The sequence below is a fragment of the Sphaerodactylus townsendi genome, linkage group LG06, assembly GCF_021028975.2.
Source record: "Sphaerodactylus townsendi isolate TG3544 linkage group LG06, MPM_Stown_v2.3, whole genome shotgun sequence".
NCBI classification, from domain to species: Eukaryota; Metazoa; Chordata; class Lepidosauria; order Squamata; family Sphaerodactylidae; genus Sphaerodactylus; species Sphaerodactylus townsendi.
In genome coordinates, this window is record NC_059430.1 from 114,457,334 (window position 1) to 114,484,722 (window position 27,389).

The following is a 27,389-nucleotide window of genomic DNA, read 5'->3' on the forward strand; positions in this document are numbered from 1 at the left end:
CCGCTACCGGCAAAGGGTCAGAGGAACCGGAAGTACCGCCTCCTTATGCCAGTCAGTCAAGACGAAGTGCTGAGTAGCTGAAATGGTTAACAGTGTGGGGGTAATTTCGACTAGCTTCCTTTGCAAGGAGAGAGAGTATGAAAAGCTGCAGTGACTCAAGTCTGGACCTGGTAGACTTGAAGCAGAAATCTTGAAATATGCCTTCTCATTTAAAGGAAACAAACGCCTTGCAACTAGAAAGCTAGTGCAATACGGAGAAGAGTTAAGGTTGGCAGGTAACTGGAGATTTTGGTTGTGCAGCCTGAGGAGGACAGAGTTTGAGGAAGGGAGGGACCACAGCAGGGCATAATGCCACACAGTCGACTTTCCAAAGCTTCCATTTCCTCCAGGGGAGCTGATCTGCGTTGCTTGGAGACCCAGGAGATCTCCAGCCACCACCTGGAAGTTGGCAACTCTATGAAGAGCCCTGTTTCCCCCGCTGTTTCAGGTTTTCTCCTACAGCGGAGAGTGTTTTGCATTAGGATTAGAAAATTAGCATTGCAATAAGAAAGATTCTGCCTCTATTCTCTTTGCATGCTGCACTGATTTTGTAATTGCAGGGAGTTGTTCCATCAGGGATCATCGGAAAGCACTAAGATGTAGGGGTTAGTGACCCTGCCAAAGATATGGACATTTCATTCAAATTCCTGCTCAGTCATGGGTGACCTTGGACAACCAAACAATCTAACATGAAGCAAGATCTCCTGTGCAGTCCTGAACAGAAGAACCCCATTCACTAATGTCTTTGTTGAGCTGTTGTCTTTCTCATAAGTTAATCCTGTTTGACTTAATTCTGTGTAAGGGTGTAGACAGATTATGAAATGCACTTACCAAAATGAGTGCACAGTGAAGTGCACTGCAGACAAATGCTGTGCACTTAATCTCTGTAACTTTTTGATGCAAGATGTGGCAATGGCCAATGTAGAGAAGGATGCAAAAGATAGAAAGACCAGTCACAGTTGAGATGGTCAGGGTAAATATAACCACTGAGGATTCCAAACGTCAGAGCACCTGAAGTGATTTGGAGGGGCCCTGGATTCTGTATGTTCCCTCTGAATCACTTGGATTGTGTAGAGTTTGATGAGCCTTTACTTGACACAGAGCTCTGATAGCAACCCCTGGGACCATTTAAGGGCACAAAAATTGCATGGGGAAAGGGGGAAATAAGCTCCTTCTCCCCACACACTGCAGTTTTGATCCAAGTTGGCTGCTTGTGTGCCTGGCTCACGTCAAGTTCAGAACACTCAGCACACACCTGGCCAGTCCATGGGCAATGTAATGTATAGTTAGATGCAGAGAAGTAGAGAGCCGTTACTGTAAGTTGTCTGAAAGTCCTCTCTCAGGATTTCTTCAGGGAGCTGATGGGTGGTACTGGATCTGTTCCTCTGAAGAGGTGCTTCGTCTCTATACTTGTACATCTTTAAAGGAAATACTGCAGCAATGTCACATCTGTTTCCTTCTTCACTGATATATTCCTCTGTTTCAGCCTCGCCTTTGGCACTGCCAGTGTTTCCTGCCTTTGTAAATGTGCATGTTAGAAACTGAAAGTGCTCCAACTTTTGTAATGCCCCGGAGAAGCAGATGCAAACAAGCTTGGCCCTTTGGCAAGAAAAGAACAAACAGCCTTTATCAGTCCTGACATACATCTGTGGTGGATATCTGACTTGTTTCCTTGCACTGTCAAAAACAGCAAAGCATGCTGAATGAACTTATGGGGCGCTGTTTTGAAACCAAGTAGGGTTGCTTCAGCAGCCAGTGACTCAGATATCTGGGAGAGGCTAACGTGCATTCAGCTAATTGTTCCCTCAGCTGTAACACAGAAAATTAAGAGGATCAACCTGGGAGTCGCTAACAGTGAGGTTCTTGGATCGAGATGAATCTCCTGGGAATCTCTTTGCTCCTGGGGCACTGCACAGTCGCTTCTACAAGCACAGGTATCTTTTTCTTTTCTCTATACCTTGAAAGAATGCAAGTTTTGATTAAAATGAGAGTGGCATTGGTTGTTTTTGAAACTCAGTTTATTAGACCTAGCAGGGGCTGGTAATGCCAGGTTGAATGGCATGGCGCAATTAAAAGCAGAGCAGGGGACTTCAGAATGTGCATACCAGGCAGTTCAAGAACATGAAAGGTGTGCTGCCTCTCACATATGTGAATCTTGCCACATCTCTCTTTACGCCACCCACGCTGAATACCGAGAAAATCCTGTTGGGTGAAGGATGGGCAGTCGCACAAGGCTTAGTGTGAAGTTGGGGGATTTTCCCTTGGTATTCTACTCTGAGGCTTATACATGAAAATCCCAGAGTTGTCCCTTTAAAAAAAAATGAGTGTGGGGATTAGTAGATGCAGGGGAGAAAGACTCTGTAACTCTCATGTGTTTACCTGCACCCATTTTGGCAGTGAGCACGTTGGCTCTTAAGCTAATGGCAGCACTCTGGCAGCTACATAGGAGGCAGAGATTCAGTACTTATTTTATGTTACAAAATGTATAGAAGAGTTTGGATTTATACCCTGCCTTTCTCTCCTGTGGAGCCTCAAGGTGGTCTACAAACTCCTTTCCCTTCCTCTCCCCACAACAGACACCTTATGAAGTAGGTGGAGTTGAGATAGTTCTGAACGAACTGTGGCTGGCATCAGCCACTCATGTGCAGGAGTGGTTAATCAAACCCAGTTCTCCAGATTAGAGTCCATCTGCTATTAACTACTACGACATGCTGGTTGTCCTTACTTAACTGCCCATACAGGAGCCAGCAAGGTGATATCTGTTCTCTGTCACACTGGTTTCCCTGCTGGGAGAAGTTGTATTTTGTGTATAGAATAAAAAGAGCTAAAACCCTTGAGTGAACTAAAAAAAATAATTCATGAGAGTGTAGAACCCTGTGCATGTCCAGCACATTAATTAATTAATTTTATTACATTTCTAGGCCGTCTCTCCCCTTTTGGGCTCAGAGCAGTTTCCAACATAATGAATCAAGACAATAATTATAACATCTCAAAGCAGTTAAACCTGTTAAAACAATGCATCTGTTTACAAACAAAGATGGTGCATTATCTCTATCACTGAGTCCAGCGGCGTAGCTGAGGAAAATGGAGCCAGGGGCTCCCCCACCCGCGCCACTTACCTTAACCCTAGCATGCTCCTGCCAGGCTACAAGAGGCAAGAAGAAGCTAGCCCACTGCCCTTGGGCAACCTCCGCAGGGACAAACTGGTCGGGGCCATGCCTCCCCTCTCCAGCGCTGGCAGAGAGGGAAAGAGACAGGCCTTGCCTACCTGTGGGGGCTCCTGCGTGTCTTGAAGGCCACAACCCCAGTGCGCCAAAGGGAGGTGGGGCCGGGCAGGGATGCCCAGCAGCGGCCTCTGCCAGGATGGGCGGGGCAAGGAAGAGGGGTGTGGGGGTGATTTTCTGCCCCCCCCACATGACCCCAATGGCTCCGGTCAGTGCACTGGTCCCCACCCTATCCCCTGGTAGCTACGCCACTGACTGAGCTCCACTAGATCTTAAACGAGGACAACTTCAACAAATAATATATCTAGATGAATGGAGATGGAGAAATAGCGGGATGGGTATGTTTTACAAGCTGTCTAGGTATTTTCACTCTTTAACAGTGCATTGCAAGAGTTCAGTGTTTGTTGGGAGACTCCAATAATTGCGGCATCTTCCCAAAGTAAAAATTGAGTAACTTCGTGTATTTCTTCCAGGCTCCTTTTGGCATATTACAGACCTCCATCTAGACCCCCACTACCAAGCAGTGCCAGACCCTCTGGGGGTGTGCCCATCTTCTGGCTCCCAACCAGTGGCCAGTGCAGGGGCTTGGGGTGATTACTTGTGTGATGCTCCGTGGATTCTGGTCAACTCTTCTGTCTATGCCATGAAGAACATCCTTCCTAACCCGGATTTCATTCTGTGGACTGGGTAAAGAATTTGCAGGCTGTACTCTATCCTATTTGAACACTCGGTTCTTTATCTAATGATGACAAATGTGTCAGGGGGGAAGCATTATATATAAAGTAAACACATTATGAATCAATGAACGACACTTGGGCTGCCACCTTAGTTGGTCAATTACGTAAGTTTAATCGCTTGTTCTAAGAGGCAACTTTTTTTGTTATTGAATGATACACACATATATTGTAGCAGACATCCTCTTAGATGTGCCATTCCCTCCTCTGTGTGTGTAAGAAGGGGGAATGCCTCTTCTAAGATGGCGCTTGCCAGCTGTAGTTTTTGTAAGTTCTTGTATTAATTTTTTTTAAAGTCTGCTGCCTTGTTAATTGGCAGTAGCTTTTTAGCTGAATGATCTTCCCTCTATCTTTTGATGGGGGCAATTAATGGATTAAATGTTGCTGTCTGCATTGAAACATGTGGGGGGACGCAAATGAAATCAAGAAGGTGGTCTTCCTTGATTTATATCTTTCTCATATAATTTTATATATGGGCAGTTCAGCTAGATATTGGCCTTTGTCCGGCATCTGTGTCCTTTGCTGTGGGAACTGTTACATGGCAGATTTGCTCTTCTTTCAGGGATGATACCCCACATGTATCGAATGAAAAACTGAGCGAAAAAGCCGTGCTGGATATAATTGAACAACTAACTAACTTGATCAAGCAGGTATTTCCAGGTAGGAAATGCCAAACCATTGGGGGCGAAGGCCATTCTGCACAAAAGACCCAACTTAGCTAGTTGATAATCCATCCTCTGTGAGGAGAAAGATCCAAATTTTATCATAGCTGGCAATGTTTAGAGCACAACAGGATGCAGTGAGTTGAAAACTGCAGGAATAGAAACTTAAGCTGCATACTTGCTTTAAAAAACCCTGAACACCTACTGGGCAAGATGTACAATCCATTTCCTTGAGTATTGTTTTAAAGGGCAAACCCCAGCAAGAAATGATAAGAAATAATGGGAGCTTGCTGGGTGATCTGAAGCCGGTCACATACTCTCCGCCTAACCTACTTCACAGGGCTGTTGTGAGGATAACGTAGAGGATATGAGAATAACGTGGCTTTGGGGACCCCTTCAAGAGATAGGTCAGCCATAGCAGAATTTTATAGAAATCAGTAGGCTGCAAGTGGCGGGGGGGAAGGCTAAACATTTCATTTTGTCATTGGAAAATTTAACCTGGATCAAATTCCTTGTGTGCAAGATGCTCTTGGAAGTATGGAGTGCCTGTCGGGATACCAGCAATGTGAATTGCAGAAGTGAGACCCCTCGAGATGGGTGGCATTGCCCACCACCACCCCACCTCATTCAGTGTATAATGGGTCAGGACATCGTGCCTAATATTTGCTCAAGTGTCCTGCCTCCATGTGTCCATGCAGCATCCATGTCCACTACTATCTGAACAGTGGCAGTGTTTTTTAGCAATTCTCACTCCGCCCACCCCAAATTTGGCTTCTGCTCCCTCCAGACACTCAGGTCTATCCTGCAATGGGCAACCATGATTTCCACCCCAAAAACCAGCTGCCAGCTGAGAACAACGCAATCTACAGTGGAGTAGCAGAACTGTGGAAACCATGGCTGAGCAACTCATCTGTGCTTACATTCAAAGAAGGTAAGTGGTGGTGGGAACGTCCTCTTTGAGCAGTTCTAAGGGAATCTCGAAGGCACTGAAACATCAGATGATCCCATCTTACTGAGATCAAGAAACAAATAGCAGTAGTGAGTTCTTGGGAAAACTGGGAGAGGCTTGGAATCTGGCCAGTGAGCCTTATCATAAAGATGTTGCTTTGCATAGAAAATTGCTGAGAGAGTGCAGTTCTTGTTTTCTACAGCCTTTACGTCATAGGTGTCAAGCTCGCGGCCCTCCAGATGTTATGGACTACAGTTCCCATCATCCCCTGCCAGCATCATCCTGGCAGGGGATGATGGGAACTATAGTCCATAACATCTGGAGGGCCGCAAGTTTGACACCTGTGCTTTACGTAGTTCCTTCCCATCCTGATGACTCTTCAAGGCCACTAACTAATCAGACTGTGAAATGTAGGGGAAATCAAACTTTTAAAAGAAAATAAAAAACAACAATTTATAACTCTCAAATGGATCATTTGCGAGACTTGGGATAAAACACCATGCCATTCATTAAAGCTGATTCCAATTCCAAGACTTGGAAAGAAGGAAGGTTTGAGTTTTTGCTGGAAGATCAGTAGGGAAAGTGCTAGCTTCACTTCTTTGGGGAGGAATTCCACAGCCTTCAGGATGCATAGGTGAGCATTGCTTGTTTTTAACCTTCTACAAAATGTGCACTTTGACATCTGAGTCATGATGCGTACAGTTAATCCTACTTTTACATTATAAAAATGTAGACAATGGCTGCTGACAGTATTTCCCCCCGCCTTTCCTGCTTTCCTACTAACAAGGAAATTTCTTCATGAGCGTTTCACAGGACTCTTTAAGCCAAGACTTTTAATTCATTAGTAGTCATCATATTTGGGGGGTGTGGTGTGTGCGTCAGGATACACACCAGCCCCATAAAGCTGGCCTTCATTAGTTCCTTTGCCTGATTTTCATACCCAAGGAAGAAGTTACTGAAGTTTCTGTTACACACTAAATATGGCGTAGTGGTTAAGAGCAGGTGTACTCTAATCTGGAAGAACTGGGTTTTATTCCCCGCTCTGCCACTTAAACTGTGGAGGCTTATCTGGGGAATTAGCCTGTGCATCCAACACACACCAGCTGGGTGACCTTGGGCTAGTCACAGTTCTTCTGAGCTCTCTCAGCCCCACCTACCTCACAGAATGTTTGTTGTGAGGGGGGAAGGGAAAGGAGTTTGTAAGCCCCCTTGAGTCTCCTTACCGGAGAGAAAGGCGGGATATAAACCCAACTCTTCTTTTTCCTCCTAATGAAAGGATACAAGGGGGAACAGACCTGGTTGGGATATTTTTCCTAATGGAAAAGTTCTGTCTAGTGTTGCAGTGGCGGTCTCCAGCACTTCCAGTTATGGATCACACATCTCGCCAGCATGGGCTAACATGCTGGCAGGGGTGGATGGGAATTGTAGTCCATAACATCTGGAGTGCCAAAGGTTCGCCACCACTGGTAGTGCAAAGGCTGCCATCACAGGAGATGAACTGGTAGTAGAAATCTCCATTCTTTGGATGGGAACCTGCTGATGATCCTTGGTTCTAAGTACATCAGGCTGGCCTCGACCAGAGCCAGGGCCTTTTCAGCCCTGGATCCAGCCTGGTGGAACTTTCTGTCTATTGACACCAGGGCCCTAACTCTTGGCAAAAGACCGTGCCGAGATGGGGGAAGAGATATACTATAGGCTTGGGATGTTGCTGCTGTGTGTCTCCCATTTATGGATTTTAAGTTGGATTTTGATTTTAGTTTATAGAAAATTTATTGTATTATTTAACGTTTTTAACTTGTATGTGCCCCACCCTGAGCCCAACTTTTGTTGGGAAGGGCAGGATATAGATTTAATTAATTAAATAAATAAACAGGGTCTGGTTTTCCTGAGAAAGGAGAGCTGCAATTTTGATGTAGAACAGGGGTAGGGAACCTTTAACACTCAAAGAGCCATTTGGACCCGTTTTCCACGGGAAAAAGAAAACACTTGGAGCCGCAAATAATTTTTGACATTTAAAATAAAGATAACACTCTATATATGGGGTTTTTTTAACCTTTTACTCTGCTCATTCTGAGAAGCGCATGGATGCGCCCGCCCTGCTGCCTGCAGGGCGGGCAAGGATGTGGCCGGTGGCTCTGCTTGTGGAGCCACAGTGCAAGGGCAGAAGAGCCGCATGCAGCTCTCGAGCCGCAGGTTCCCTACCCCTGATGTAGAAGATGTGGTAGGGGTGGTGGTTGTCTTTTAGTTGCCTGTTTTGCATTTGATTAAATGCCCAGAATGTAGCTGGCTGTTTTGCATAAACCCAAAACTGCCTGGAAAGGGCCTGGTGCCTGTGTTAGAGTGCCTGGGGATGCTGGGTACTAAGCTTTGAATTGGGGCCTCTCTGCTGTTTGCTTCTGCTTTTCCTCCTTTCTTGCTCGAGACGTAGATAACTGTAGCAACTCTGGCCCCCTCCTTTCAGCCAGATGGCTCGCTATCTCCCGCCTGACCTTGTGAGGAGGCATCAGCTTTCACACACTCTTCCCGCTTTCTGCATTACGTGGGAAAGGGGCAGGATGGGAGGTGATATCAGTGGAATTATACTGCGGGAATTGGGGATTGATTCAGAACTGGCTTTTGCAAAGCCAGGCTTCAGGTGTCCCATTCAATAAACACTTCGGATTTATGAAATCCAGAGTGGTCATCGCTTGGAACCCTTGACCTGGCATTCTGCAGCTCTCCAGTTTACTTACATCTCTGTTTGTTCTGTTTGCTTAAATGGACTTCTGATCCTTATAATCTCTGCACAGTCATCAATAGACACACAGTCTAGATCATGCTGTTTTGCAGGTGCTTTCTACAGCGAAAAGCTGCACGGTTCTGGCCCAACAAGGCGCATGGTTGCCCTCAACACGAACCTGTATTATGAGAGTAACAATCAAACCATCAGTTCTGAGGACCCAGGAGGCCAGTTTCAGTGGCTGGAGGAGACTCTTACTAATGCATCGAAAGCGGGAGAAAAGGTTTCTTGCAGCAGTCTTATTATCCCAGCAGTAATTTTATGGAATAATGCACAAGCCTCACTAGGGGCTAGGATCGTTTCCCAGAAATAATTTAGTCTTTCATACAGCAGATGCATAGCAGCCCTCATAGACCAGACTAGCCTGATCTTCTCAGAACTCAGAAGCTAAGCAGGGTCAGTATATGGATTGGAGACCATCAAGGAAGAAAGGGATGCTATGCAGAGGAGGGCAATGGCAAACCACCTCTGCTCATCTCATGCCTAGAAAACCCCAGGAGGAGGAGCTTCATGGGTTTGCAATGAGTTGGTTGTGACTCAGTGGCACGCTTTACAGCAGACGCAAGTAAAAAAAATAATGAAATTTAAGCAGAGACCTCTATTAGACTGTAAAATGTATCCAGTGAGATACCTGTGAAAGATAAAGTTTGCCATTGCAGGTAGCAAAGATGGGTATGTCTCCCCTGTGATGTCACAGCATTTCACCAGCAACTAATGATTTCAAGAGCATGCGTGCTGTGCAAAATGATTCAGATGCTCCTAGTTTAGATCTTCCCTCCCAACCCCCCCACAGAGGCAGGTTAGTATTGTTCCCACTGTATAGATGAGGGATTGAGACTTGGGTAATGCAAGATGCGGCTGCCCATTGGATCTGTCACTGGACAGGAATTAAAAGCCAGGTCTGTGTCCCAAGTATCAGCCAGATTTCAATGTGTTTCCTCTCTTGTCATTCTCAACCCATCTCCTTTTCCTTGCAGGTCTATATTATAGGGCATGTCCCACCCGGTTTCTTTGAAAAGAAACGAGGAAAGCCCTGGTTCCGAGAGCGCTTCAATCAACGATATGCAGAAATAATTCAGAAGCACCATGCAGTGATTGTGGCACAGTTCTTTGGGCATCATCACACTGATAGCTTTAGAATGTTTTACAGTGACGGAGGTACATTGGGAGCTAGCGTGGTGTAGTGGTCAAGAGCAGGTGGACTCTAATCTAGAGAACTGGGTTTGATTCCCCGCTCGTCCACCTGAATGGCGGAGTCTTATCTGGTGAACCAGATTTGTTTCCCCACTCCTGATGTGTGACCTTGGGCTATTCCTGATGGATGACCTTGAGCTAGTCACAGTTCTTTGAAACTCTCTCAAACCTACCTACCTCTCAATGAGTCTGTTGTGGGGAGAAGAAGGGAAGGGAGTTTGTAAGCCCCTTTGTGTCTCCTTACAGGAGAGAAAGGTGGGTGGGGTATAAATCCAGACTCTTCTTCTTTGCACAAGGGTAGCGTATCTCCTTGGCACGCAGAAAGTCATTTGGTCAATCCCCAGCATCTCCAGTGAAAAAGATCAGGTCAGAGTTGATGTGAAAGAGGTCTGCCTGAGACCCTGGAGAACTACTGCCGTTCAGCATAGATAATACTGACCTTGGTTGACCAGTGTAAACTCATGTGTATGTGTAACTTGCTGTCATACAGATAGGATCACCTCTGTGTGTTTTCTTACACCTGTTCCATTTGGCCTTTTTTTGCAGGTACTCCGATAAGTGTCATGTTTTTAGCTCCAGCAGTCACACCCTGGAAGACAACCTTGCCTGGAGTGCACAATGGAGCCAATAATCCTGGCATCCGTGTCTTTAAGTATGATCGAGAGACCCTTCTGCTCAAGGTAGGAGGTGGATTACAAACTTTTATGTTTGTCTCCTGCAAGTCAAGCATCGGTACCCAACGTGACCCCACGACATCCATTGAGATGAAAGTTGCCCAGGGAGAGAACTGAATAATGGTCTGACACACAAAAGGACAGGAAAGGGGCTATTTGGGTTAGACTTTGGGTGAGACTGACAACCATTTATATCTGTTTAGGGCCAGTAGGGTGCCAGGTGCTGCACAAAAAGCAGCAGCAGTGAGCCCTGTTTTCTAATTTTCATTAGAGAGGGTGAGAGACACAGGAAACTTGGTCCAGTGTAGTTTATTCGTGGCTTGGTTTAGTTTTGTTTCTACAAAGTGCAGCTTCCCACTAAAGAAGTGTGCAAAGGAAGGATAAGATCTTAAAGCCCTTCCCCTCATGTTGCTTTCCCAGTAGAAATCATTCCGCTGACACCAACACCACTACCCCATTGCTTTTTACTCCCAAACAGAAAATAAGTGGCAGGGCAGTTTAGAGGGAGAAAACCGCACAGGGAAAATGGTTTGATATCTTCTTCCGTCAGCATCCTTTATCAAATTAGTGCTCCCCGCCCCCAATCTTAAATGTCAGGAGACCTGATGAAGGTTATTCTGTATAGGGGAAAGAAGTCTTTTGGCCTCAGCCAAGTGTAGCCCAAGTTACTATCACTCTACAAAGTGTTTTTGGAGCTGAGTAGGGGTGGAATTATTTGTGCTCCTTGAGTAGGACTGAGAGAATGTGATTGACGCAGTACAACCTACAGAACTGCATGGCTAAACTGGGATTAGGTTTAAGCAGGTGGTTTCACATAGGTTGCCTTATTGGCTGCAATAGAAGAGCAAGGCTTGAGTCCAGTAGCACCTTAAAGACTAACAGCATGTTCAGGGTATAGGCTTTTGAGAGTCAGAGCTGCTTTCGTTCAATTTAAAGGGGATTTTGATTTTCAGAAGCTTATGCCTGAAAATCTTGTTGGTCTTTAAGGTGCTACTAGATTCGATCTTTGCCATCCTAAACAGAGTTTCACCCTTCTAAGTCAATTGAATGGGCTGAGAAGAATATACTTCCTCTTAAGCTTACGTACACCACACTGCCTCAGGGCAAGCTTCTATGTTCTGTCACTTTATGGATGGACTGTGGCAAAAGCCATTCTGCCGTCAGTTAATAACTAGAGACCAATTAAGGTGTCTGCTGTGTGATGGGGGCAAATGTCTGTCATAGTAACATTTCTTGTACGGACATATTTCTTTGAGCCCCACTTTCACTGTCCATTCTCCCCGCAGCAAGCGACACCACTTCTAGTGTGACTCTTAATTGGCTTCACTGCCAGAGCGGGCAGATTTGCCAGTGAGCATGGCTTTTCCCTGAACATCTTCCCTCCGCCCATGGCCAGCCTACCCAGCTCCACCTTTCCCACTCCCTCACACAGCAGTTCATACCATCCCTCTCTCTCTCCTGCTTCTTAAAATGCTCATATTAAGATATTGATATATCAGTACAATAATAAGAATGAATTGGCTTCTCCAAGAAGTAGTGTAAGCATAGTCTCTTTTTGGCTCCACTCCACTTTCCCCGCTCTACTTCTGGCCTCACTGATTACCAAGAGGACACTTAAAACATTATTTCAAAAAAGGCTTTATTTTAGAATAAACCTTTCTTCACCTGTGGCAGCAGCAGTGGCAAGAGTGGGAGTATGTGAAGGGGATGGGGAGAGAATATCAGTCTAGGAAATGGTCCCCTTCTTTAGCACCTCTTTTTTTTGGGGGGGGGGTATTTTGGGAAGGGCTGCAATATTAACACAACTGCAACAGAAATAGTGATATAACAGTAATTTAAAAGCTTTTACAAAGCCAGCAATCTTGGCACTACCAGGTGGGATGAGATCTGTGCCTTTAAGGCCGAGTTCATAGGTGGAGTTAAGAGAAAGAAAAGAAGCAGAGGCCCCAGAATGTTCAGCAGACAAACTGCGTAGCAAGGAGTGGCTGCCTCCTCAAATGTAAACAGACAAACATGAGGAGACCCCACTACAAGCCCACTGAACAGTAAAGAGCCCTGAGGTAAGCATTCAATGCATAATGGGCCAGAGATCTACCATAGAGTTTCCACTGCTGCTTCTGAATGCCATTTCTCTGTGCCTATCCTATCTGTCAAGGAACTCAGGGTAGCATATGTGATTCTTCCCTCCACAGTTGAATCCCAGTTCAGTGATTGTCCTAAGATCAGCCAGTAAGTTTTGTGACAGAATCAGGATTTTATTTAAGGAGCCCTGTGGCATAAAGTAGTAAGCTGCAGTACTGCAGTCAAAGCTCTGTCCCCACCTGAGCTTGATCCTGACAGCAGTCAGTTTCAGCTAGTGGTTCAAGCTTGACTCAGCCTTCCATCCTTCCAAGGTCAGTAAAACGAATACCTAACTTGCTGGAGATAAATTGTAAAAGGCAAACCACCCCATAAGGATAGTCTGCCTCGAAAACACTTAGATGTGATGTCACCCCATGGGTCAGTACAGAGTCGGTGCTTGCACAATTAACTACTTCTACCTTTGTTTAAAAGGCTGGTCTCCAACATTCTAGCCCAATACTAAGCACTGCAAACGGGCTTTTCCATTCTCTTTTAGGACATGGTGACTTATTATCTAAACCTCACCCATGCCAACTTGGGCACCCCCAAATGGGAAAAAGAGTACAGCCTAACAGAAGCTTTCCAAATCCCCGATGGCTCGGTCCAGTCCATGCATCTGTTACTAAAGAAACTCTCCAAAGACAACAGCCAGCTTCAGCAGTATTACCGGTTTAACTCAGTTCTGTATGACCTCACGGACTGTGACGGCAGCTGCCAGACCGACCACATCTGCGCCATCCAGGAAGTCGGTTTTGCAAAATACAACCAGTGTGTTGAAGCCAGAAGTGCTGCAGCGGCATCTTCAGTCCCACCATTGGGCCTGCTGGTCTTTTGCTCAGCTGTGGGACTCCTTACTCTTGGACTCTGGAGTATCTTGAACAAACAGGAACACAAACGGGGCAATGGGGATTCTACACAGATAAAGGGAAAGCGTGGAATTTAACACCAGCACCCATTAAAACAGACAAGGAGCAGCAGTGGCGTAGGAGGTTAAGAGCTCATGTATCTAATCTGGAGGAACCGGGTTTGATTCCCAGCTCTGCTGCCTGAGCTGTGGACGCTTATCTGGGGGATTCCGATTCACACACGCCAGCTGGGTGACCTTGGGCTAGTCACAGCTTCTCGGAGCTCTCTCAGCCCCACCTACCTCACAGGGTGTTTGTTGTGAGGGGGGAAGTGAAAGGAGATTGTAAGCCCCTTTGAGTCTCCTGCAGGAGAGGAAGGGGGGGTATAAATCCAAAACTCTTCTTCTTCTGCACTGTTGCAAAAATTGGCTTGAGTTTATGTGTCTTTCAGCCTAATCCTGATGGGGAGACCGACTCAGCTTTTGGAGCCAGTGCAGGGCTGTGCTGGCATGTTTGCCCACCCTACTGGTGTAACTGGCACTTACACCAGTGGGGAGAGCAGCACCCAACCTGGAAGACCCCGAGCCTCACAGAGCTGGGCCCGCCTAAACCTGGTTGCCAGCACAGCTGGGGGTGGGCTAGGGGCCTTCTCAGAGGCAGAGCCATGTTTATTTGGCTTCCACTGGGCTTTCGAGCTGGGAATGCACCCCAGAGCAGGCCTCAAACTTGTGTTACTCAAAAGTGTGGCATCTGTTTTGCTCTATGGAGGGCTTTCAGGTGGCCAGGAATTCCTTTTCCCCCCTGCCTTCCTGCACTGCCTGAAAGACCCATGGAGGCAGAATGGCAAAATGGCAGTGGAGCCTTCCCTGGCCACCGCAGACTCTGGCTTGGCCTCTTTATCCCTTAGTGAAATTTTGGATGGGAACTGAATAAGGTTTAGTGTTGGGAGGAAGGGGCTTGCTGAAATACTAGAAAATAAGACATTGATTTGTATATAACACACTTTAGGGTGCGGTCCATCCCTGATGAAACCCCTTGATCTGTGTGGGCAGAGGGAGAGAAACTAAGAAATTATGATGGACAAGCTACAAAAACTGCAAAGAGTTGCAAATATTGTACTTTATTCAGATTGAGTATTTTATTCCTCATGATGTAATGGTAGGGGGAAAGGTCAGAAAATATCAAGTAGTTGCTTGAATACCAAATCAAAATTCTACAACTGCTTGTTGCTAAGTATTCAATAAATCAAAATGGCAGTTTTGCAATATTCATGTCCATTACTGTATGGCCCTATTTTCAAATATAACTGTGGGGGTAGTAAATACAAAGGTCCTCTTCCGTTTTGTTTCCTAGATAGCTACTTAAGAATCTGTGAGAAAGATCTAGACTTTACCACCCCGGGAGTGTTCAGAGCACAACACAGAATCATTCAGTATGGATCCTGGTGCTTGGTGTTAATGCAAATAAATAATGCATATTTGCGACCCTGTATGCAGCTTACTGACTTGTTAAGCAAGTCCACACATATGAAGTACATGCCAAGCTCCTAGAAGTTTGCAAGGCAAAGAAGGGTGTGTGCTTCATACCTTGCTTTGAACAGTAAACAAAAATGAGAGTTTGCACACTGTGCAGCGAAGCCCCAAACCAGTTTGTCTTAACCTTCCACGCACGCTCCGTGGGTTTGCATAAACTAGTTCGTTAGGGCGCGGAGTTAACGTTTTTTAAAAGTAAAGTTTATTTCACCGTACTGCAACCATGAAAGGCGGCGGCGGACGAGCTAGAAATGCAAAAGGACCATTTGAAAAGATGGAAGCGAGAGAACAAATGCAAAAGATTCAACGGGATGTCTTCGCAAAAGACACTGATGCCGCAATCCTGAATCCAGGCTGGAGCAAACGCCGTTCAGTTTCGTCGGGCTTACTCGCGAGTAAGCCCTTGCAAGCCAGCACTGCGAAAAATGCAAGATCTCCCCCTCCCAAAGAAAATCACGCTCCTGCTAACCACCGGTCCGTTTTCTTCTGCCCGGTCCGCGTCCGGTTTCTCCGCTTTGCAGATTTCGCGCGCGTCCAACGTGTAGAGCCCTGGGCGGCTTTTCAAGCTTGCAAGTTGCGCAGTCCGAAGTGCACGAACTGCTGATCTCACGTTAGCATGCAAACTGGAGGTTGTTTCCCAGACCAGTATTGCAGAAACACCCCGCCCCCGCCCCCGCCCCCGCCCCCGCGGCGGTTCACAACTATTTGCACGGTACTAGCCTTTCTCCGCCCGCCCCGATTCCGCAGGCGTCGCGCAATGACCGGCGCGCTCGAGACCGCATTGCCTTCCTCTTCTCCAATCCGCCCTCAGAAACCCTGAGAGGCAAGGCCTCTCCGTGCGGGGCAGACTCCTCCTGGGTCGCTATCCCGCCCCCAGCGCGCTTGCAGGACAGAGGGAGGCGCCTGACCCGTCGGAAAAAGTTTCTGGTTGGTCCGGAGCCCGGGCAGGGCAGGGACGGCCGGGCGACGCCGTGGAGACCTCTCTTTGCAAATCCGAGGACAGAAATCCTCCCGTGCGGTACTCAGAGCCCCGATCCAGAGTTTATAGCCGGGGAAGGAGAGGAGGCGCAGATGGAGCGAGCAGCCCGGGAGAGGAGGGCTGGGAGGGCGCATCTGACCCGGTGCGATCTAAGAAGGGAAACTGTTTAGAAAGGGGAGCTGGAGAAAGATCCCTTTACCTCAGCGGAAGGAGGGGGGGGGTATCCTCCTCCACGATCCCTTTCTCCCACCATTTCGCATTTCACAACTTGCAGTTTTGCAAAGCGGCCAGGGAGGAGTAGGATCCACCCGGGACCGGGAGTACGCTAGGATGCCGCGAAGGGGCTTCTCCTGCAAACAGGAAGGGGCTTTTCCTACAAGCTGCTGCTGAGAAAGGAGGGCCAAGATCCCAGCCGGATCCCCGCCGTGATCTCTCGCTGCCTCCCTCCATCCCCAGCCATGGCACGGTCGGGTTGCATCCCGCCGTGGACTCCCCGTTACCGTTACCTGGACCTGTTCTTCACCTTGATGGGCACGTCGGCGTTCCTGGTTGACCTGGCGGCTGATCTGTGGGTGGCTGCCAGGTACCTGCAGGCCGGAGACTACTACTGGGGCGGCCTGGTACTGGGTCTCATGGGCTTCTCCTCGCTGGCCACGCAGCTCTTCAGCTGGGCCTGGTACCGGAGCGACCCGAAAGACTTGCACGCAGACGAGCCCAGGGACCGGACTTTGCTTACACTACACTTCCTGCAGCTCGGATACCTGTACAGGTAGGAGAAACTCGTACCCATCAGGGCCTAATGCATCTGTTCTGCCCCTGCTCCCTCCTGGACTCAAGAGGAAGCTGGTTTGAATTAGAGTTGGGGCTTTTTTAATGAATTGTAAAAAAAAAAAAAAAGATCCCCTCCTCCCCAAAATTACAGGAATGTGCAGATTTGCCTTTCAGGTAAAGAAAAGTTTTAATACTTGTCTCTAAGGGAAGAAAACGTTTTTTAAAAAACCCTGCCACCTTCCATAGAACTAAATGGACTTATGTCACCCTTTCAGGTAGTGTAAGCCTGAGGACCTTCAGGGGGCAACGACTGAAAAGGCCCCGCATTTTAAGAGTCAGTTTGTACTCTAAGAGTAAAGTCCTCCATCTCAGCCTGTTGCGGGACCACAAGGGTCATCTAGTCCAACCCTCTACACAACACAGGAAATTCACAACTACCTCTCCCCTGACCCTGCTCTACGCCCTGAGGAAGGCAAAAAACCTTCAGTATCCCTAGCTAATCTGATTTGGAGGAAAATTCCAAAATCGAGATCACCCTGGGCATGTAAGAAAGGGCCAGGAGAGCCAAACACTGGTTTTTCCCTCTCATGATCTGCCTAAATTCACAGAATCTTCCTCAGCTGCCTCATAATACTTCCTCAGTTATTGGCGGTTTTGTTGTTAGCAGTTTCAGTGGGTAGCCATGTTGGTCTGCAGTAGAACAGCTAGATTTGAGTCTAGTAAGGCTTCCTACAGTTGAGAATGCATAACACCAGTTCTTAGAGAACTGCACGGGCTGCTGATCGAGTTCTGGGTCATATTCAAAGTTCTGGTTCTAACCTTTAAGGCCATAAATGGTATTGGACCTTCATATCTGCGGGACCGCATCTCCCAATATTGCCCTACAAGGCCCCTCCGTCAGAGGGGAACCTCTTGACGATCCCCAGCCTGAGAGACATTCAGTTGGCTTCAATGAGAGCCAGGGCTCTCTCAGGCTGGGGCTCCGGCCTGGTGGAACAAGTTCCCAAGTGTATTGTCGAAGGCTTTCACGGCCGGATTCAACTGGTTCTGGAGGGTTTTCCGGGCTGTGTGGCCGTGGTCTGGTGGATTTCCGTGGTCTGTGTGGCCGTGGACTGATAACCCCACCTGCAATACAATGCACTCAACCACACCTTTGCATAGCAAGTCCCACCCAAACAGTTAATGATTGGTTCCCCACCCTGCGACATGGACAATATACCACACTAAACTTTCCCTTCTCACTTAGACACAGTGAGAAACAGACTGTGATACACCTCTGAAGGTGCCAGCCACAGATGCAGGCGAAACGTTAGGAACAAAATCCACCAGACCACGGCCACACAGCCCGGAAAACCCTCCAGAGCAAGTTCCCAAGTGTTGTTAGGCCCCTGTGAGAGCTGTACCAGTTCCTGTTCCACCAGGTCTTTCCATCTAGCAGCCGGATAGACCAGGGTGTCCAACTCTGGCACTTCAGATGTTCATGAACTACCATTAAATGCAGTATTAGCCCCAATTGGCTATGCCAGCAAGGACTGATGGGAATTGTAGTCCATGAACATCTGAAGCACAGGAGTTGGACACCTCTGTTATAGACCATCTTGTTCAGCATCTGGGGGGAGGGAGTGAATGGGGGTAAGGTGGAAAGGGTTATTTTGTGCCACCAGTTTTAATTATAGGCGCTAATACTGCATTTAACTGTTTTTGAATTGTTTTTTAATTGGAATGTTGTATTTATAGTTTTATATATTTTTGAATTTCATGTTGGAACCCGCCCCGAGCCCTGCGGGGAAACGGCGGGATATACATTTAACAAAATAAAATTGAAAAATAACATAATAAATAGTAGAATCAGATTTTTCCGATATAAGCTTTTGAGATTCAGACCTCTCTTCGTTAGATACCTTGAAAGCTTGTATCCCAAAAATCTTGTTGGCCTGTGAGGTGCTACTGCTCTCAAATCTATTGGTTTTTAATGATACTCTGTCAAAGATGAGTGATTTTGAAAAAGAATCTTATTCTTGAGCTTTTATTTTGACAACGCAACAACTTTCTACAAGATCTGGACCACAGATGGAAAGAGAGGATAGGCAGATGGGAGGCCCATTGGATGCACGCCCTGTCATGTGGAGGATGGAGTATCTCTGGATCAGAGAGGTGTTGCAATAGTAACAGATACTTTTAATTATATAGCAGCTTCTCCAGATTATTTGAGGCTGCTCTAATAGCACTTGGCATAATATTTGTCTTCCTGCTAACACTTAGTTGATCACATCATCTAAAAGCAGAGGCGTATGGTCTGTAGAGACATGGTGTCCCCCTTGTCCCTGGGTTCAAGCCACCAAGGCCTGCAGGGTGGCGTTTGAAAGGAGGCTGGGTGTGGGGCTCAGGGGCGTGGCCACGCCCCCAAGCGCAGGGGGCGCCCAGAGAAGGAGTTGTCTCCAGTTGCTATTCCTTTCTTCCCCACCCCCCGGATACGCCTCTGTCAAAAAACTTCATTTGGTTCATCATCTAAAGGCCTCACTAGCAGGCAAGGTTCAGAGGTTGTTGAAATGGCAAAATTAAACCTCTGTGTTCAGAGGCAGTATACCACTGACTATTAAACTCATACAATTTAGGTCAGGCTGTTTTCATGCCCCTGATCTTTATTGTGGGATCTGTAGTGTGGGAGAGCGGAAGGATACTGAATTAGATTTTTTTTCTGGTTGTGGTGAGTTTTCTGGGCTGTGTGGTTGTGGTCTGGCGGATCTTGTTCCTAACGTTTCCTAACTGTGACACAGTATGTAACAGACTTCCCTCTGTGATACACCTCTGAAGATGCCAGCCACAGATGCAGGCGAAACATTAGGAACAAGATCCACCAGACCACAGCCACACAGCCCGGAAAACCCACAACCACCAGTTGAATCCGGACGTGAAAGCCTTCGACAATCGATTTTTTTTCTGATCACTCGTTATAAACATGCTTGCAAATAATAATTGCCTGATGGCCTGTAGCACGTTTAAATTGCATCCAAACAATTTTCCCCTGGCTGGGAAGAGACTTCCAGTTTTGTAAAATCTGGTCACACTTGGACTTCATTACCTACAGGCACAGGTGGGAAAGGAGCTCAGATCTCATTCAGCTGCCATAAAGGCACCCCCCCCTTCCCTCCCTTACTAAAAAAAGATTTCTGGCCTCACCCAGGTGTAATTACCTGGAAACAAAGGAGGTGCAGGTGTTCAGCCCCAACAAAGATCTTCCCTACTCTTCTCCCCTGCTAGTTCTACTACTGAACGTATCTTTACCTGAGATCTACCCCAAAATTATCTGCAAAGCTGTATTTTGTGTAGAACAGATTCTCAGAGATCAACTCCGTTGCTCTGCATGTTGCAGGTGTCTCCATGCCCTGAAGGTTGGTTTTCGGGTATGCCGGAAGGAAGCTGCAACAGAGATTGAGCGGAGCTATGCCATATTCCTCTCCCACGATATCAGCTTGCTGCGCCTGTTTGAGACCTTCTTGGAAAGTGCCCCGCAGCTCACCCTTGGGATCTATATTATGCTACATATGAATAAAATAGGGACAATTCAGAGTAAGTGCAAAAACAAAGACAATTCAGAGTAAGTGCAAAAACAAAGACAATTCAGAGTAAGTGCAAAAACAAAGACAATTCAGAGTAAGTGCAAAAACAAAGACAATTCAGAGTAAGTGCAAAAACAAAGACAATTCAGAGTAAGTGCAAAAACAAAGACAATTCAGAGTAAGTGCAAAAACAGACAATTCAGAGTAAGTGCAAAAACAAAGACAATTCAGAGTAAGTGCAAAAACAAAGACAATTCAGAGTAAGTGCAAAAACAAAGACAATTCAGAGTAAGTGCAAAAACAAAGACAATTCAGAGTAAGTGCAAAAACAAAGACAATTCAGAGTAAGTCACTGCCTTTCTGGCGGCAGGCCCTGATTCTGGCATTCAGAGGCCAGAATTCAGATTTTTCAGAGGTTTCGCCTGGATCTGCTTCAGAATTTGGATGTTTCAGTAGCATTATGGTGTAACAGTGTTTTTTTTTAATGTGCACAGTGGGGATTTGATTGGCTGTACAGATTTTTAAAAACACAATTTTGGCAGCAGGAGCCCCCATACCGCAAGGATCTTGGCTGCATGACAGACAGAAGAATCCATTTACAAATGTAGCCATGATATTGCCAAAGACTTTCATGGCTGGAATCCCTAAGATGTTATGGGTTTTCTGGGGCTGTATGGTTGTGGTCCAGTAGCATTTTCTCCTGACGTTTTGCCTGCATCTGTGGCTGGCATCTTCAGATGATCTTCAGATGCCAGCCACAGATGCAGGTGAAACGTCAGGAAAAAATACTACCGGATCACAGCCATACAACCTGGAAAACCCACATCATAGCCATGATAACCTTGGTGAAAATTAATAGTTGAAGCCCAGTGAGGCATTTGTTACATTATATTAAATTTTTTATTAAGGTCTTTTTGACTACAACTTAATTTTCATAAGGTAACATGCAGAAAAACAACCTGTGTGTAATACACTGTATGTTGGCTTACTTACACTCAATACTTATTATATACTGTATTGCAATCTCAGTGGCTTGCTGGAACGTACCATTCACAAAGTGCTATAATGGCATCCAGGAAGGGCCTTGCAAATACCTGATTATTTAAAGGTGCAGGCTCTAATTGGTATGTTGGCAGGATCCAGTGTTTTACTAAGTTTTAACGCACAGAAATATTTTCCCAGATTACGAAAAGCAAGCTCTCTGTTTTGCCAAACGCATAAATACAGAAACATTTTCATGCTTACAAAAAGCTACCCAACTCCGCTTGTAAAAAGTCTATCAGGTTCCAGGGAGTTGAACCCACATATGAATCTCACTTCCTGCTGTAAAATCATTCTTCTTGAGTCCACATAGTCATATTTATTGGGATTCAGAGTCCATTTATTGGGATTCAGAGTCCATAACGCCAGAAACTGAAAGTCATTCTCAGAGTGGGCAGCATGACAAAAATGTTAAGTATAATAAGAATCCACACCCAAGAAGTACCTCACCCAACAGGGCAATAACTATGTGATTCTATAAAGAGAATCAACTTAATAAAATATTTACCAATAATAATGCAACAACCTTTTTTCTTAAATAACAGAAATCATGTTTTTATAGTGCAGGGATGGCGAACCTATGGCATGGGTGCCAGAGGTGGCACTCAGAGCCCTCTCTGTGGGCACGTGCAAACAGAGTCTCCTACCCCCACACATCTAGGCTGGCCTGGGCTGCTGGGCTCGATTATTAGCATCAAACCTAAGACCTACTTTTGGGGAAGCAGTGTAGGTAACCCTGTTAAGCGCTGTTAAACCGCACTGAATTTCATGCGAAGAAGTAAAGCGCGATCCTTTACCTGGGAGTAAGCTCGGTTGCTGGCAATGGGGCTTGCTTCTGAGTAACACACGCCTCGGAGCCAACTGTTTTTTTTCTAAACAAAACCCTCAGTATTCAGGTTAAATTACTGTGTTGGCACTTTGCGATAAATAAGTGGGTCTTGGGTTGCAATTTGGGCACTCGGTCTTGAAAAGGTTCGCCAACACTGTTATAGTGTATGTACTTTACATAAAAATAGACAAAAGTAAACGGAAGGCAATGTTCTCAATGAAACATCCATAAAGTGTAGTCAAAGATGCCACCTCCAGATTGATGTAGCATTTCAAATATTCTTCTTCAAGTTTGACAAACTATAATGTAATATAATGCAGCAGAGATAATAAGTGTGCATCATTTGCTTAATTTAAAAAAATATTATCGCCAATATGTGTATTCTTACTAAATAGCAGAAGTAGAAATTCCTTACAACAGTTGTTCTTAACCTTCCTAATGCCGCAACCCTTTAATACAGTTCCTCGTGTTGTGGTGACCCCCAACCCTAACATTTATCCATTTTACAGATGGAGAATACTGATGCAGAGAGTCTTAGACGACCCCTGTGAAAGGGTCTTTCGACCCCCAAAGGGGTCCCGACCCACAGGTTGAGAACCACTGCCTTACAGGATATAAAGACCTCTCTTGGTCTGCAAATAAATAATAACATATTCCAAAAAATCCATAAGCAAAATAAATTGCCAGATGTTTTAAGACCGCTTTTAAAAATTGACCCTGCAGAAATTTAATTTTCTTTATTAACAGTAAGTGAATATTACTTTTGGAATATTTGAAATGTTGCATCGTTGAGAACATTGTCTTCTGCTCACTTATTATACTCAGCCTCAAGGACTGTTCCCCTTTTCATTGTAATTGACAAAAATGTTAAACAAGAGTCCATGAACAGAGTTTCACTCTGGATCTGTGTTAACAAATGCTTTGCTTTATTGTTCTCAGACTGGACCCAATAGACAGCTTGTTGCAAACACACTATTAAACAAATAATATATCTTGAATTACAGTTGCTGGTGTGCTTAAGCTCATAGTGACATCTTGTGGACAGACTACAAACTGAAGAGATGCGATAACTATATTTTAAAGCCATGGGCTTATTTTAAAAGGTTTCCTATTAAACAGACCATCTGCCTGAAATGTTAAATGCATACTGTTAGAGATATACATAATGTCACTCCCTGGCATTTTGCAGCTGGCTCTGTTCTTTGGGAAACCATTTTGTGGTTGTACCCACCAGCGTATGATTTTTAAAGATGCCTGCCAGCTAAAAAACATTGGGGACCCCTGCTCTAGAGTCAAATGTGGATAATTATAGATAGCCCTTTCAAGAAGAACATGACATCTTGAAGTTACTTTTGGAGGAGTAGGCAGAATGCTAGAAGAACTGGGGTGTAAAAGGGAATTGCAGGCAAAGATTGTCTGGGTATAAAGCACTTTTTGGAGAGATTTCATAGCAAGGGGAGGTGAAATATTGCCAGGAATCAAAGTGCAAACTATGCACAGATTTATGCTAGTGACCAGCACATTTATGCAGGATACTTCTGTATATATTTGAAGAAGAGAAGAGTTTGGATTTATATCTCCCCTTTCTCTCCTGTAGGAGACTCAGAGGGGCTGACAATCTCCTTTCCCTCCCCCCCTCACAACAAACACCCTGTGAGGTAGGTGGGGCTGAGAGAGCTCAGAAGAACTGTGACTAGCCCAAGGTCACCCAGCTGGCGTGTGTGGGAGTGCAGGGAATTATCTGAATTCCCCAGATAAGCCTCCACAGCTCAAGCAGCAGAGCAGGGAATCAAACCCGGTTCCTCCAGATTAGAATGCACCTGCTCTTAATCACTACGCCACTGCTGCTCCTTATTTGCTACTTATTTGGAGATCTGGAAATAACCAGTGCTTGGACTGTGGAAATTTTTTGGAGCTCATTAATCCATACATTGTCCATAATGTTAAACTGAGTAGCTTTAGTTCTGCGTGCACAATGACAATAAAATGCTTATGTTTATATACTTATACCACTTGCCACTGGATTGGCTCGTCCACACAGGAGATTCTCTGTGAAGTCTTTGGGTGGAAAAACAAGTCTAGAAATCTTCCCAGCTGTGCTCTGAAAGCAAGTGCTGAGCCTGATATCTGCTTAATAAATATTTCTCAGCTGCACATAGATACTGTTTTTGGCCTCATCTAAACATGCAGAAAAAATGAGATGGTGCCGTCCTGAGGTGGTAGAGAGGGCTGTACCGTTTCAGGAGGGTTGGGGTTCATCCCTTTTTGTGTTTCCTGTTCATAAAAAAGCTTTCTGCAAATAAAGGACAAATATATTGCACAGAGAGGTTCGAAGCTAGCATTTTCAATGCTGTGCTAGGTTTGCACTTAGATGACATTATTAATAATTGGAAACTTGTAACCCCTCTGTCTGGTGGTGTGAAATGGTCATTCCATTGGACCACCTTGCTATTTTGTAAGCATGTTACCACTTCAAGTTCTGTAGGAGTAGATGAGCTTTACATAAATCCAGAACCCCTAGAAGTTCTGGTTCCTAAGATTTCTCCCAGGTGTTACTTTTCAAACCTGTTCTTGCCAAAAAGACTAGCAACTTGCCCTTAAATATTCACTCTTACTTACTTACTTACTTACTTACTTACTTACTTACTTACTTACTTACTTACTTACCCGTTTCTTAACTTAAATTGTACTGTAAAGGTGGGTCTTTCTGCTGTACCTGTGATTCTTAAGATACTGAATTTTGAACCGGATCAACTACGTTGTGTGAGTCTTACCATTGATTGTCTCAAGAATGCTGTCTCCCTTGCTGTCATTACAGTGTTTGGAATTTGCACCTCTTCCATATGCATCGCCTGGGCCCTTTTGGATTATCACCAGTCCCTGCGCATCTTCCTATCCAAAACGAACAAACTGGGGCCCCTTTCCTCAGCTGTCTACTTCCTGTGGAACTTCCTGTTGGTGTGCCCTCGCATCCTGTCCCTGGCCCTCTTTACCGACCTCTTCCCCAGCTACATTTTCCTACACTTCTTCTTATTCTGGTTGGCCATGTTCATCTGGGTGACACTGCAAGGCACGGACCTCATGGAGCACTCTGGCTTTGAGTGGTTGTATCGGGTGGTCGTGGCCGTCATCCTGTATTTCTGCTGGTTCAACGTAGCCGAGGGGAAGACAAAGAACCGCTGCATCATATACTACACGTTCCTAGCTCTGGACAGTGCCCTCCTCGCCTGCTTCTGGGTCTGGTGCAGCGTTCCATTGAGCTGGGACTGCCTTATGCTGTATGTCCTCATTGCTGCTGTGACCAGCTACGCCCTTGGAATCCTTCTGCGATGTATCTACTATCAGTGTTTGCACCCCACACTGCAAGCTGCATCCCCAGTCACTAGCGATGAAATAGACTTCAGACAACTGGCAGGCGAAGATGTGGCTGTTTTCCAGCAAGATCAGGTCGTAGGCCACATCAACAGGCGGACGTACAAACTCTCGAGAAACCTCTTTGCTAACCACTTGCAGGACATACAGTGTCAACAAAATGGGTCATTTGGGAACGTGAATCTTTGAGCCTGGCTGCATACAGGTGCCCTCAGAGACAGCAGCTTGAACCACATTGGTGCACCATTTTTTCTCCTCTGAGCCAGGTGTTAACTGTTGCCTTCAAATAAATGCAGCATAAACAAATCCTGCACACGGAATCGCAGAATGAGATCCCTATAATCTAGGGTAGGGGTAGGGAACCTGCGGCTCTCCAGATGTTCAGGAACTACAATTCCCATCAGCCTCTGTCAGCATGGCCAATTGGCCATGCTGGTAGGGGCTGATGGGAATTGTAGTTCCTGAACATCTGGAGAGCCACAGGTTCCCTACCCCTGATCTAGGGGAAAGTTTGTAGCCATGTACATTTGGTACCTATTTCAGCTCTCAGAACGTTTGCAATGAAATTTATACCAATGAGCCCCAATCCTTTGTATCTCTTTGATGCTTGACTTGGCTGTGGCGAAGGTGTCCCTGACGTGTATCCGTTACCATGGGAACAAAGGAGCTTCAGGGATGCCCTAGGAACAGTTCATTGAAACCCAGCATGTGTTCTTAGGGCTGTGAGTTCCCTTTAGGAGCAAGCACAATCTCTTCATGGAGCATCAAAAACAGTCTTAAGTGACCATTGGGTCTTTGAAGAGGCCAAGAACATGCAAGGTAGTTTAAGCTGCCCCTCGATAAGATTGAAGCCCAGTATAAAGATGGCACTGGTACTCATTTAATTGCTTTAAGTGTGAACATTATGAAACGTGCCATTCCCATAAGCCTGCTTTCTTGCATGGTTAAGTTTTGCTGTTTTCGTATGACGTTTGAGAGGAGTAGAACACTAGAGAGACACACTTTAGGATGGCGAATAAGAATGAAAAATAGTGCCCAATTTAAACATTGCTGGGAAAGAGGAGAACTTTGTGTGATGTTTCATGTAGATCGTGTATTTAAACTGAGCTACTGTGCATGTGTTGTTAGCACACCAGCAAATTACCTAGCTAGGCTAGGAAACTCTGGCATGCTAAAGTTACATGCACTATGGCTGATGGCCCAGTTCAAATAAAACACTTTGATGATACAATATCACTCAATCTTTCCTGTAGTGTAGACTGTCTTCGAATCAGGCCCAAGTTCTGTGCCCACGAAGAAGATTCCCGGATTCTGAATTATTTGGGTCCTATTAAATTGTTCCTTAGGATCTTTTGACCTTCCTTTTTTCAGCATCCTTTATCATTCTGTTCAACTTTAACCATAAGCTAGGCCACTGTCTCCCATGCTGCCTGAAGACTTTTCCACCGTCTCGCACCTAAACGTGTCATCCCAGAACTTCCCGTGTTCTCCACAGCGATCAGGGAGACCTGTATTTATTTATTATTTGCATGAGGTTAATTTAACTGCATCAGTTTTTTCAGCTATTTACAGGATCAAGCTGGGATAGAAGCTCAAAGGCTGAATTGAGTGTTATGTGGAAAGCTAGAGGGGGAGGCGGTGGCTTAACCCCTTTCCCTTAGGCTTTTTCCAGACTCAGTTGCCCCTTCCCCCCAGCTGCTGTTTCACATGGGGCGGGCAGGCCACAGACCAGCCTTCTGCTCCAATTCAGTAGCACTTCTATGTTACTTGCCTTTTTTTTTTAAGTGTCCATTCGGATGTCAGTTCAGGATGTTAACTTATTGGCCCTCCATGAAGAGGTTTAGACAAAATAAAGCGTTTCTAGTATGGCTGAAGTCTCTTACTTTATCAGCACAGAAGTACTCCAAAGGCACTTTCAGGGTGCCAGTGTCAGACAAAGTTCTTCCAGTTACCTCAGACCAGTACTGGAAAAGTTGCAGCAACCAAACAGCACGAGCAGAAAATATATTGCTTGAACATGAAGAAAAACGTCCTTATTTGCTTCATTTATACCCAGGCTTTCTCCCCACTGAGGATCAAATGCG

The 27,389-nt window shown here is 45.7% G+C and overlaps 2 protein-coding genes across 3 annotated transcripts; both read left to right on the forward strand.

Annotated features, from left to right (window-relative positions):
- Positions 1-21: 21 nt before the first annotated feature.
- Positions 22-13,461, forward strand: SMPDL3B (sphingomyelin phosphodiesterase acid like 3B). Of its 2 annotated transcripts, none has more exons than XM_048499248.1 (9): positions 22-100; positions 1,526-1,973; positions 3,737-3,950; positions 4,560-4,657; positions 5,447-5,590; positions 8,438-8,610; positions 9,365-9,545; positions 10,128-10,261; positions 12,873-13,461. In XM_048499248.1, exons 2-9 carry the CDS (start codon positions 1,913-1,915, stop codon positions 13,317-13,319), a joined length of 1,452 nt encoding a protein of 483 aa, XP_048355205.1. In that variant the 5' UTR covers positions 22-100; positions 1,526-1,912; the 3' UTR covers positions 13,320-13,461. The 2 variants fall into 2 exon arrangements, with proteins under 2 accessions (XP_048355205.1, XP_048355204.1); XM_048499247.1 differs by lacking the exon at positions 22-100 and adding an exon at positions 137-275.
- Positions 13,462-15,668: 2,207 nt separating this feature from the next.
- On the forward strand, positions 15,669-25,646 carry XKR8 (XK related 8). Its single transcript, XM_048502276.1, has 3 exons — positions 15,669-16,501; positions 19,877-20,073; positions 24,752-25,646. The coding sequence occupies exons 1-3, from the start codon at positions 16,191-16,193 to the stop codon at positions 25,492-25,494; spliced, it is 1,251 nt and encodes a 416-aa protein (XP_048358233.1). The 5' UTR covers positions 15,669-16,190; the 3' UTR covers positions 25,495-25,646.
- Positions 25,647-27,389: the final 1,743 nt, after the last annotated feature.

Excerpts from the sequence above, each read along its gene's own strand:
- SMPDL3B (XM_048499248.1), top strand. The coding sequence starts at position 1,913 with ATGAATCTCCTGGGAATCTCTTTGCTCCTGGGGCACTGCACAGTCGCT. Across the intron at positions 1,974-3,736 it reads AGTCGCTTCTACAAGCACAG|GCTCCTTTTGGCATATTACA; the intron begins GTATCTTTTTCT and ends TATTTCTTCCAG. Across the intron at positions 10,262-12,872 it reads GAGAGACCCTTCTGCTCAAG|GACATGGTGACTTATTATCT; the intron begins GTAGGAGGTGGA and ends ATTCTCTTTTAG.
- XKR8 (XM_048502276.1), top strand. The coding sequence starts at position 16,191 with ATGGCACGGTCGGGTTGCATCCCGCCGTGGACTCCCCGTTACCGTTAC. Across the intron at positions 16,502-19,876 it reads CAGCTCGGATACCTGTACAG|GTGTCTCCATGCCCTGAAGG; the intron begins GTAGGAGAAACT and ends TGCATGTTGCAG. Across the intron at positions 20,074-24,751 it reads TAAAATAGGGACAATTCAGA|TGTTTGGAATTTGCACCTCT; the intron begins GTAAGTGCAAAA and ends CTGTCATTACAG.